Source organism: Thamnophis elegans, chromosome Z, assembly GCF_009769535.1.
Source record: "Thamnophis elegans isolate rThaEle1 chromosome Z, rThaEle1.pri, whole genome shotgun sequence".
Classification (NCBI taxonomy): Eukaryota; Metazoa; Chordata; class Lepidosauria; order Squamata; family Colubridae; genus Thamnophis; species Thamnophis elegans.
Genome location: NC_045558.1, coordinates 86,317,991 through 86,331,076, shown reverse-complemented (window position 1 = coordinate 86,331,076; position 13,086 = coordinate 86,317,991). Strand labels below are relative to the sequence as shown.

Below are 13,086 nucleotides of genomic sequence, written 5' to 3'. Positions count from 1 at the left end.
TTCCAGTAGAGCGGACCTCTGCACCTTTCTGGAGAACCGGGTCATCCTCAGACTGGACCCCACGTTCATGCCCAAGGTCAATTCTCCCTTCCACAGGGCATTAGAGATAGTTCTGCCAGAGTTCTATCCGCAGCTCTCCAGGGATAGGGAAAGATCATGGCACCAGTTGGACGTTAGAAGAGCCCTGCGCATCTATCTGAAGCGCACAGCGCCCCTTAGGTGTTCAGAGGTCCTCTTCATTTCCTTTCAGGCATCTACCCGGGGAGCCAAGGTTTCCCCGGCCACCATTAGCAGGTGGATCAGAGCGACCATTTCAAAGGCCTACGAAGCACAGGGACTTCAGGTCCCAGAGGGCATCACAGTGCACTCCACCAGAAGTGCGGCCACTGGGGGAGGAAGGAGGGAGGGAAGAGAAGAGGGTAGTAAAGAGGGAAAGAGGGAGGGAAAGAAAGAGAGAAGGAGAGTTGAAAGGAAGGAAGGAAGGAGGGAGGAAAGGAGGGAGATTAAGAGAAAAGGAAGGAGGAGGGAAAGAGGCAGGGAAGGAGGAAAGGTATGTGAGAAGGAGGGAGGGACCGAGGGAGAGAAAGGAGGGGGAAGGAAAGGAGGAAAGGAGAAAAGAAAGGAGGGAAGGCAGGGGAGAAGGAAGTAAGGGGGGGAGGGAAGAAAAGAGGGAGGGAAAGATACCTAACCTTTGATGTTTATAATGATTTGATAGTATGGGAATATCTCGAAATGTAGTTGTATTGTTTGTTACAAGTTATGGATGTTGTATTTTCTTTTTACCAATAAAATCTTTAAAAAAAAAAAAAAAAAAGAAGTGCGGCCACCACAGCGGCCTGGGCCACCCAGGCTCCCATAGAAGAGATCTGCAGGGCTGCCGCCTGGTCCTCTCCCTCGCCTTTCATCAGGCATTACCAGCTAGATGCTTACGCCTCCGTGGAAGAGGCCTTTGGGAGGAGGGTCCTTCAGGGAGTCCTAGACTCTTGAGGGGCTCAGGCCCATTGATCCCTCCCAAGGACATCTAGCTTTGGCATGTCCCATGTGTGACTCCTCCCACGCCTCACTTCGGAAACTGTCAGTTGGTCACTTCCCCCCATTTTAGGGCGCACTGCGCCAGGGGCCTTAATTAGTTCAGCGGTCAGTCAGGGCCAGGCAGGAAGGATGTGTGCATGTTCTGTCTCTGTCCCTTCCTTCCAGGTGCTCTGCTACAAACCATCAGTTAATCTGGGAGGTCAGTGGAGGAATGGAGGTGTGGCCTCAAGATTTATCTCAGTCTCCAGGGCAAAAGGGTTGTGTTAATACCCATGTGACTACGCCCATGCCAACTTCGAAACATGCAGTTCAGGTAAGACCAACTGACAATTTCTCTGTAAAACTTTCAACTTTTTAATTTCATTTTTTCTACAGAAAACATGTAAATTGACTTTCTGTGTAATATGTTGGGTATAAGGGAATCATTTCTACTTGAATTTGGTGAAATGTCTTCTGTAAATGTTATTATAGTGTCAATGTTTTCACAGCTGCCTATTCTCCAATTTTAGTTTCTCAATTTATATTGCCATAAAACTTTTTCTTTTCCAATATTGTAGCAAATTGAGTCTTGTCTCTATCAGCATGTATCTTAATAAATCGTGATCCTGTGCATTTATGTTTTCTGGGATTACATATAATAAAAGTATTTGTGGTCTTAATTCAAATTTTATTTCCAGAATTTCTGAATGTTTATTTCTTTGCAGTACTTTTTACGAAAACATTGCTTATAATGAAGCGTTTTTTTCTTTGCAGTGGCATTTTCAATATCTATTGTTCTATGAGTTTTTTTTCCCTCCTCCGCAATAATTGACAATTTATGCCATCCATAGAATATTTTCTAATGAAAGTTTTAACTATCTTCTTCACAATTTTATTTATTTCCATTAATAGCTGTAATTGTTTTGAAATATATCTTTATGTTCTGTAAATTCTTTGAGCCCAATATTTTTTTTCCAAATTTATTTTCAATTTTGTGACTGGAATATAATTCCTATTATTTTTCATGTTCTACTATGATCTTGTATATAATTTATTCTTCTTCTCTATAGCTTTTATCATCCTCCTTTCTCTTTTCTAATTTGATAAATGAAAAGTTTCTTTGCATTTTTTAAATGTTCTTGAAAATTTAAAGGGAATTTTGACATATTTTATCATTTTTGGGAGCTCTCACATCTTCAATATAGCTAGTTGATATTAATTTATTTGTGTGTTGTCAACCTGGATTGGTTTTATGAATCTCATCTATTTCCTTTATTTTCTCATTTAATTATGATTTTCATTATCTTTTTTTATTTGCTGCAAGCTTTATTAAAATATAGTTAGCCTTATGAGATACAAGCTTTGCAAATAAGCTATCTCCCAAATACATCCCCAGAATTGTATATATTTACAAAAAGCTCTTTAATTTTTCCTTTGTATTTCAGCAATATACATTCTTGAAGTAACAGAGTAGAGTATCATTCATACATCATCTGAAAAGCATTTTCTCTCTCTGAATATATTAGAATCAGTGTGAGATCTGTGTACACCATTGAACAAATCCATACTTCTTTAATAGATGTTGTGAGAGCTTTAAAAACTAGCATATATAAATTTTCAAATACATTTGACATCTTATTAGAAAAAAACACCCTGTAAGTTTTTGCTTTTGGATAGTTTTAAAATCTTCAAGCATTGATCAAAACCAGTATATACAACATATTGAAAAACTTTTCAAAAGGTGCTGTCTCTTTTTCCCCATAATGAACTTCAACCTAGCATTCTATTCAAATTTCCAACAATGATTATTTCCTCCCCTATAATGCCTATCAATAACTGAAATAATATTTTCTAGAATTCTTCCTTATTTGAGCTTGGCACATAACAACATGCCAGCATTGAGATCTTTTTTTCTTAATTTCAGGATTAAAATTCTTCATTCTTTATCTTCTAATTCTTCTAGTGTTCCTAATATTTAAAATAAAATACTATTCAATTTTTATCTTTCCAATTACTGAATATGCCTACCCTAGTTTCCCCTCCCCCCAAGTAAATTGGCATGGTTTTGTTGTATATGTGTTTCTTGCAGGCAAACAGTATCAACATTAACTGTTTTGAGTTTATGCAAAATTAGCTTTCATTTAGTCCATTTTTATTTATGAGGTCGATCTTCTGTTGTCTATTTTCTTTTTCTTTCTTTTGGGGTCTCTTTGAGACCAATTTGATTCCTGGAATTTGCTTGGACTAATGTCTGATGTTTTCTTAGTGAGATTTTGGAAGTACTTTGCCATTGCCTTCTTCTTAGGCTTAAGAGAGAGTGATTAGTCTAAGTTCACCTTCTTTATGTCTATGTCAGAATTAGAACTCATGGTCTTGGGATTTCTAGCCTGTTGCCTTAACTACTCTTTCTCCTTGTCCATTTTAAGTTTTAGTTTTTTAGCATCCTTCTCCACATCATCATATTGAGTCCTGGATAGTTAATCTTTAATATAGAAAGGAGGCCATTTTATTCATCTGATCATTTTTTTCATTTCCAAAACAGACTTCCAGAATCTACATCTAATTTATTTAAATCTTAGTACAATTGTAATCCAAAAATGGAAGATAGTTTTCATTATACAAGCCAAAACATAATAATACAGGTAGTCCTTGACTTACAACAGTTCATTTGGTGACCATTTGAAATTATAATAGAACCGGAAAAAGTGACTAATGACTATTTTTCATGCTAACAACCATACAGTCTCCCCATGGTCACACGATCAAAATTCAGATGCTTGGCAACTGACTCATATTTACGACAATTGCAGGGTCCTGCAGGCAACACTGCTTTCATGGTGTGGCGACAATAACTGGTCCTTAACACCAATAAGATCAAGGAGCTTATAGTGGACTTCAGGAGGAACAGACCAGACATCCAGCCTTGCTTATCAATGGAGCCCGAGTGGAGCAAGTGGCCAGTTTTATGTTTTGGGGTGTTATCATAAAAGAGGACCTGATCTAGGGCACTCACATTGCAGCACTGGTCAAAAGGGTCCAGCAGAGATTATATTACCTGAGACTTCTCAGGAAACAACAATAGAATGAAAAACTGCTGGTGACCTTCTACCTCTATAGAGAATATTTTAACTTACTGCACCTGTGTATGGTTAGCCAATTGCACAGTGACAGATAGGACAGCGCTCCAGAGGGTTAATGTCATTGCCCAGAGGGTCATTGGTTCCCCACTCCCCTCCTTGGAAGAGCTTTATAGCTCCTGTTGCCTTAAGAAAGTTCAAAACATTCTTAAAGATCCCTCATATCCTGGGCACCCTTTTTTTTTTAACTATTACCATCTGGCAGATGGTACAGGATAATAAAAACAAGGATGAATAGGCTGAAAAACATCTTCTATCCCAGGGCAGTAACTATACTGAATTTGATGGTACATGCAATATTAATGCAATATTGGGTTTTCAATTTATGCACTCTTTTTATGAACTCTAACAGACTAAACACATTCAGCCCTTTGTATTAGCACCTAAATGAATTTTCAAATCTTTCACTATTTTAGCCAATCCTCTTCAAATTAGTCACATTCATTGCAAATTCTTCCTTACAATCTAGCTTCTACCTAATCTTATGTTGCCATTCACATAAATTAAGTCATCACATTTATGTTTGGAGACATGCAATCTCATACCTGTGTGGTAAGAATTTCACTCTGAGAGAATTGACCAAATGAATCTTCCAGAGCGGTTGCTTCACTGTCATAGGGCATCATTTCTTCACCTTACAGAAAAAAAAATGTTTTACAGAGAGTAAAAGAGAACAAACAATTCTTGGGAAGAGTTGGGGGGTGGGAAGCTCTTTAAAGAATAACATGAGGAGGTTAAGAAATTACAGAACTCTATACATTTTTTTCAGCATCTGAATTTAGATCATATATATACAAGCAATAAAATATCCTATATGACAGGCAGCTATTTGGGTATTGAAGTTACTTCATGTTAGGCAAGTAATGAAAAAAAAATAAAAAAAAATATGAGAAGGAAATTGAGCAGAACCCCAGAGTAGAAATGTTTCTCTAAGCTATTACCTTTGGTTACGAGTGATCTCAACCTATTAGGGTTTGATTTTATTAAATTTCAAGTCTGATTTACAAATACTGATAAAGCAGAGACCCAGATAGCCATTTTGTCCCATATTTAACATGGTTTGATTCACACATTGAGTCACTTGATGTATCTGTAGCTTAGTATGTAAACAGGAATGGACTGCTGTTGTTTTTTTAAAATTTTTCAAATCTATGGGCAGGTCATGATCCTATTGGGCTGTTACTGGGTTGCACTTTGATAGAATGATTTAATAGGAAGGTTGGAATGCTGGAGCACAGTAAGACACTAAGCATATAACTCAGAATTCAAAAGTTATTATAGTGTGTTCTGCTTATACTTTTGCTGAGAAAGAGAATAAATATGGAGATAACTGGTCTTAACTTTATGTCTGGCAAAATTATTGAATAAATGGTTTGCTAGGATAAATCAAAACTGAATTGCTGAGAGTTGGAAAGCATATAAATTTATTAAATAAATAAATAATGATTGCAATTCATTTGCTAGGCTATGGTATTTATTTGTATACCGTATTTTCACCCATATAACCCGCCCACGCAAATAACCTGCCCACGCGAATAACCCGCAGGTTTCCAAGATCGTGTAAAATATTTTCCATATACCCCGCCCTCTTACATAACCCGCCCCTGGCTATGGGCGAAGCGACCAGGAAGAAGCAGGAGGCGAGAGGAAGTGCAGGCAGTGCTCGGCAGTCCGGATTCTGCTTCGCCGCCAGTTCAGCAGCTCCTCGCCTTCTCTGGCTTGGAAGTCCGGCAGGAAGGGAAGGCGGTGGTGGCGCGGCTGTGGCTCCCCAGCAGCGCTCGTCTCCAGCCGTAGCAACCCTGGCAGCTCCCAGGGAGACTGAAAGGGGCGCAGCGGTCTCCCAACCACCGAGGAAGGAAGAGGAGCCGGCCCTGGGCTGTTGGGAGAAGCGCCCTAACCCTCCCTTCCCTTTGGCAGCTCCTCGCCTTCTCTGGCTTGGAAGTCCGGCAGGAAGGGAAGGGGAGGCGGCGGGAGAGAGCCGCCAGGGTTGCTACGGCTGGAGACGAGCGCTGCTGGGGAGAAGTCAGCGGGAGGGGGAGGAGAAGGGAAACTTCTGCTCGGGACGCCTTTTCCCTCCTCTCCCCCGGATCTCTCCCCGGCAGCGCTCGCCCCGCGCGGCAGCAAAGGGTCCGTGTGTCACGGGGGCTGCCTGCCACCGATCAGCTGAGAGGCTGGCAAAGAAGCGGCTCTCGGAGGAAGAAGGCAGGGATGCTGGCTGGCATTCGCTTCCTGCTTCTTCCTGGTCGCTCCCTCCCAAGGCGGGGAGACACGCCGCCAAAAGCCCACCATGGCCACTAAGGTGAGGAGACCACCGCGGCTGCCTTTCCCCCCGCTCGCCCGCCCCACGCAAATATAAGATTAGTTATGTGGCTGCTTTGCTTCCATGCTTTTGAGATTGGCAGAAAAAAATCTACAGTTAGTGACTGCAGAGATCCAGAGCCTGGGAGAACATCTTAATTTCCTTCCTCATTAGCATATTCACTGAAAGGTTTCGGCAGCCCAGATTCTGCTTCGCCGCCAGTTCAGCAGCTCCTCGCCTTCTCTGGCTTGGAAGTCCGGGAGGAAGGGAAGGGAAGGCGGCAGCTGGCCTGAAAACGGAGCCACAGCCGCGCCGCCTTCCCTTCCTGCCGGACTTCCAAGCCAGAGAAGGCGAGGAGCTGCTGAACTGGCGGCGAAGCAGAATCCGGGCTGCCGAGCACCGCCTGCGCTTCCTCTCGCCTCCTGCTTCTTCCTGGTCGCTTCGCCCATAGCCAGGGGCGGGGTTTTCACGAAGGCGTCCCGAAACCCAAGCAGGAAAAGGGAGAAAAGGAGCCCGAGCCGCCGAGCCAAGTCTCCCCAGCCCTTTCTAGTCTGGTTGCACGTGCCCCCGATGGAGAACGGGGAGCCGAGGTAAAGCTGCCTCCCAATTCCTCGAACTCCCAAGCTCTCCCTTTAGTTAATCTGTGTAAAATATTTTCTGTATACCCCGCCCACTTTTATACCCCACGGGGCATGCGCGGTAGGTTAAAAACGCATATAACCCACGGGTTATATGGGTGAAAATACGGTACTTTTGCATTCTGTTGATATTGAGCTTTAGAGTACATTGAAATGGAAGTTCTTCTGGGATTTAAAGCTTGAGGCAATAATGGTTTTCTCTTTCTTAAAAAAGCTGTATTGCAATGCTTCTTTATTAGTCAACCAACAATACCGCTGCAGCCTTTTACAATAGTTGTAAAACACACAGGCTGGATTTTGGAGGTGGAGGGGGGATGCTAGACTTATCTGTGAACTTGACATAGATACATAGAATGTGAAGGGAGATTACAATCCGAGCTGAATGTTACCTGCCATCCAAATTCCAAACTGACTTGAGATAGTTCTAACTTTTTAAAAAAAAATAGTCATTAACATTTTACTACCAGCTGGTTGACATGAAGCAGAAACATAGATTATTTGTCCACCTACTTAGTAGCCCAGGAGTGACATAAGTGAAGCAAGAACCTTATTCTGAATTCCATTATCCTCCAATAATAATTCTATTATATCTGAAATGTTTCATATTTTATATCAACATAATACATCCGGAGAAGCTCAGGCTATAGAAACTATGTGTACTGCAAAGAACCATTAGCTGTTACAATGTAACAAGGCTTAAAAGCAGAAGCAGTTTCTGAAAATACTTAAGCAGGGCAAAAAAGCTAAGGATTAGGCTAGAAACAACACAAAGATTCATATCAGAATGTCTCTTTCCTGACTTCTTGACAGGATTAACTATGTAACCGGGATGAGTGTGTGTGTGTGTGTGTGTGGACGGGACAAAAGGCTGTTTCTTCCAACAGCTGGTTCACTGAACTGCTCAAAAAATTAGCTATAATGGTTCTCCAAAACCAGTGCAAATTGGCTGAATCCCATCAATGGATACATTGAAAATTTGAACTTATCCTGAATTTCCTGACTTTGCAAAAGATTATCTTACTTGGAACTGCCTATATACTCAGATGTTACCTTAACTGTTCTTAGGTCTTTGGTTAGGACTTGAATTATTAAGATTTTACCAGTCCCAGACGGTAAATCAAATTGAAGATTAACAACAATAACAAATATGATTAAAGCAGTCAGGATTAGTCCCTTCATCTTTCTTCAATTTTCCTGCTCTTAGACAACACATTTTAGCCAGTTTTTAGTCAATGATTAAAAACTGGCTAAATGAAGAAAGAGAGCAAGGAACTAATTCTGGCTGCAAAAGATCAACCCTTAAGAACAAAGGTATACAAAACTAATATTGAGAAAACAGCAACAGACATTAAGTGCTGCCTATGCAAAGAAATTGAAAAAAAAGTGAACCTTTTGGTAATTTGGACCATCCAGCCCTTGGTTATCAATGGAGACCAAGTAGAGCAAGTGACCAGTTTTACGTTTCTGGGTGTTATCCATGGGTGGGTTCCTCCCGGTTAGCCCCTGTTCACGCGTACCGGTTGGTCGGTGAACCGGAAATAATTAACTTATGGGAACGTCGGTACCAGTCCTGGCCCGTCGCTGCAAAGCGCCCTTTTGCCGGTGCGTCACAGCTCGCTCGTTTGCTCCCCCACCCATCTGCAGCTCGTTCCCCCGCCTGTCCGCACTAAGCCCAGCCTGCCGCTCACTGATTGGCTGGAGTCCAGCCAATCAGTGAGTGGGCTGGAGGCGAAGTGAAGCTTTTTTCGCGCTTGACCTCCATTTGAAAATTCCCTTCGGCCTTCGCCTTCCAGGAGCTTGCTGCTTCCCCCTCAGGTAAGCAACTAAGCCCCGGCGGTGGGACTCGGGAGGCTTCGGGCGGGTGGCGGCAGCCCAGCATTCGCGAGGGAAGGCCTTCCCTCGCAAAAGCTGCAGGTTGGTGCACGCCACACGGCCGAAGCTGGGTGGGTGGGGGCGGTAGCGGCTGAAGGCGGGGGGGAGCGGTCTAGCTTTCGCAAGGGAAGGCCTCTGGGCTCGCGTACACTACGCGGCCAAAGGCCGGTGGGGGGCAGTAGTGGTGGTAGCGGCCGAAGGCGGTGGTCTAGCTTTCGTAAGGGAAGGCCTCCAGGCCTTCCCTTGCGAAAGCTGCGGGCTCGCATACGCTACGCGAAGGCAGGTGGGGGGGGCGGCGGCCTAGCTTTTGCAAGGCCTGGAGGCCTTCCCTCGCGAAAGCCACGGCCTGGTGGCAAAGGCGGCCTACCTTTCGCAAGGGAAGCCCCCCGCCTCCCCCTCTCCAGCCTCGCCTAGCTGGCTAAGCCTGCCAGGCGACCTGCTAAGTGACCCTACCCTTGTCTGAGGGTCCAGTGTCCTACCTGTTCCTGCTGCCTGCCTGCTCCCTATTGCTTCCATCCATCGCGACGAGGATCCATCCATTGCATCGGAGTGCTGCTGATTCTGCCTGCTGGTAAGTGACCCGTTTTTTTTCTTTTATTTTTTTAATGTATTTTAAAATAATATTTTATTTAATGCACAGAATTTTTAAAATAGTTTTACTTAAAAGTATTGAGTGTAGAATATTTTAGAATGGTTTACTTTAATTTATTTTGGATAGAATCTTTTTTTAAATTGTCTTAGACTATTTAAAAAAATATTCTATCCAAAATAAATTAAAATAAACCATTTTAAAATATTCTACACTCAATACTTTGAAATGTATTGTGCATAGAATTTTTTATAATAGTTTTATTGTAATTTATTGTGTATGGAATATTATTAATGGTTTCATTTTAAGTTATTGTGTGTGGAATAGTTTGAAATGGTTACAGTGTAAATTATTGCTGGTGGATTAATGGTTACGGTATACTATGGCTGGTACAATAACTTAAAATTGTTACAGTGTAAATTATTGCTAGTGGATTGAACTAATGGTTATAGTATACTCTGGCTGGTACAATAATTTAAAATTGTTACAGTGTAAATTATTGCTGGTGTAATACTTAACAATGGTTTTTAAGGATTTCTTTTATTTATAGAATATCTTTTTTTTAATTATTTTTTGGGGAAATTTATTTTTTAATTGTTTATAAAATATATTTACTACAAGAAATGTTATTCCTTTTTGCAAATGTTTTCTTTGTGATGCAATATGTTGCTTTTAAGTGTTCAGACCAGGTTTATGTGTCTCAAAGTGGCTGTTTTTCTATGGGCAGGCCAGGTTTCTTGCAAGGCAGCTTTGCCAGATTTAGTGTGTTTCACCCTCGTTGTTTAGGTAATTCTGAGGTGGTTGATGGTTCTGTGAGCGCCTGTCCTTTATAATTTTCCACATTGCCTTGATGGTTTTTATTCCAGTGTCTTTGTCTTTTCTGTGTTTAGACTTAGGAAAAAAAACCTGGTTTCATTGGCAGTCTTTGGGGGGGGGGGGGGGGTTCTTATTTTTTTTGGTGTTTTCCTGGCACTGTCATAGTTTGTGTGTGTGTGTGTGTGTGTGTGTGTTTGTGTGCCCACCCACACATTATTAATTATCTACGCATTAATAATGATCTAATAATATTAATAATATCTAGTAATTAGTAATATCAAGTAATAACATTGTCTTGGCCACTCCCACCAAGTCCTTTGGGATTCCAACAGATAGGCAGCTATCAGATAATACATCAAACTTAACAATTGTTAACCAGATAAAAAAGTCTGGATGATGGAGAGGGCAGTACCCGGAGAAAACAGAATACAAGAAAAGGAACTTGAGAAGATAACAAAATACAAAGACTTGCAAATCTAAAAAGAAAAAATGCACTTCCATTAGTATTAGGTGCCTTGGGTGCCGTCCCAAAACAACTGGAGCACCAGTTAAATACTATCAGCATTGATAAATTCACCACCAGTCAATTGCAGGATTGTTTTACTTGAAACAGCTTCTATCCTAACATCCTATAACAGTGATGGTTAACCTATTTTGGATCACATGCCAAAAGCGGGGGGAGCGCAGGAGTTATGCGCAGACATGCCCACACCCATAATGCTATGTGTGCGACCCCAGTGTGCAGGCACTGGTGACCCCCCTCCCGACGCATATGCGCGCACGACTAGCGCAAACCCTTCGCTTTTGGCATACTTTTTTCACCCTTCCCAGGCTCCAGAGACTTTCTAGGAGCCTGTTGAAGGCGAAAACAGCCTCCCCCAACCCTCTGGAAGCCCTCCAGAGGCTTCAGGAGCTTCCCTGAAGTCTCTGGAGCGCAAAAACATGGCCCTACGGGCAAACTGGAAGTTTGGGAACAGACTTCAGATTTTGCTGTAGGGCCATTTTTCAGCTTCCGGAGCCTTCAGGGAAGCCTCCTGAAAAACTGCTCTATGAGCAAACTGGAGGTCTGTTCCTGAATTTCTGGTTTGCCTATAGGGCCAGTTTTTTGTGCTCCTTGAAGCCTTCGGAGGGCAAAAAACTGCCTTAAATGAAGGCCTAAGTCAGCTGGCCAGCGCACGAATGTATTCGGGAGCTGACAGGTCAATGCCTCATGTGCCCTAATGGCTCCACGTACCATCTGTGGCACACGTACCATAGGTTTGCCATCACAGTCCTATAACATCCATATCTGTCTAACCTAGGCCACTTGGAAGAATTCAAAAGATGAATAAAGAATGCCAAACACAGTCTGGACATCAGGCTGATTGCATGACAAACAACAATAGAGAAAAAAAAGTATAGTTACCAATTCTTTTGGGAGATAAGCAAAATAAACATTAGAAATTGATTAAAATTATAATAAAAATTATGAATTACATGTTCTTTGAACAATTTGACAATTTTTTAGGAATTTCAACTGATGCATCAGCTATTGTTATGTGCAAAATGAATAAGTATATTTACAGCATCCCATTTCTGAGACAATATTTAACAATTATTGATAGAAAGAGCAAATTCTGATTAAATGCTATTAACAGAGCAAATGCTAATTAAAAATTAATATGGATAAGAAATGAGAATTGTCTCAAAAATGAAACCCAGATTTCAGTAATAAGGTAAAAATAAAAGTTAATTCTTCCAATTAAAAAAATGGATGGTTAAACTTGACTTTTAAATTTCACAGTACCATCATTTTGTATGTAAATAAAATGTAATTACCGTATTTTTCGGACTATAATATGTTCTGAACTGTAAGACGCACCTAGCTTTTGGGGAGGAAAACAAGAAAAAAAAATCTGCCTCTGCCTCCCAGCAATTTGCCTCCTTGCAACAAACAGCCTGGTCAGTTTCAGCACAGCCTGATTTAGCACGAGCAACTGACTGGTGATTGGATCTGTCTTCTGGAATACCAGAGGTGGGTTGCTCCTGGTTCGGCCTGGATCAGGCGAATTGGTAGTAGGGGCAGCAGGAGGCTCTGTCCACACTCCCAGTCATGCACACGAAAAAGCGCGAGTGAACTGGTAGCCAAAAATGTGGAAACCCACCATTGATGATATCGCCTATCAGCTGTTCCAGGATATGTGGATCGTCATTGCGTCCCATCACTACTGCCGTCTATCAACACTCCCTGCACCCCATTTTTGGCCTCCGCATGCCCCATTTTTGGCTTGTTCCAGGTGGCAAGAAATGGGCTGAAAATGGGGTTTGCAGAGGCATGGAGATCCAATCACCAATTAGCTGCTTGCACTAAATCAGGCTGTGCTGAAGCTGAACAGGCTGTTTGCTGCAAAAATGCAAATTGCTGGGAGACAGAAGCTGGTGGGTGAGGGCTGATGGGTGGGCAGGGCTTCGGCAATTTGCTCTATAAGATGCAGACATTTCCATCCACTTGGGGGGGGTGCATCTTATACACCGAACAATACGGTAATACAAATAACAAAATAAAAGTAATTTATTACTTGCTCCAATCTTCCTTGATTTTATTTGGTGGGCAAAACAAATTAATGTGTTACTTGTAAGGAACTCACAGTTAGTAAAGTTTGAAAATCCTTGGATTAATTTATAAAAAACCATCAAGATGAATATTTTCTCTCATTGGAGCTAGAAAGGTATATTCAAAATTGC

At 41.9% G+C, this 13,086-nt stretch overlaps 1 protein-coding gene across 1 annotated transcript in view; it reads right to left on the bottom strand.

Moving 5' to 3' along the window:
• Window positions 1-13,086, bottom strand: part of BRCA1 (BRCA1 DNA repair associated) — a 94,945-nt gene that overhangs the window by 20,327 nt on the left and 61,532 nt on the right. The window contains exon 11 of the mRNA XM_032237898.1: window positions 4,694-4,782. Within this exon, the coding sequence (XP_032093789.1) occupies window positions 4,694-4,782 (89 nt within the window). The remainder of the gene's footprint in view (window positions 1-4,693; window positions 4,783-13,086) is intronic.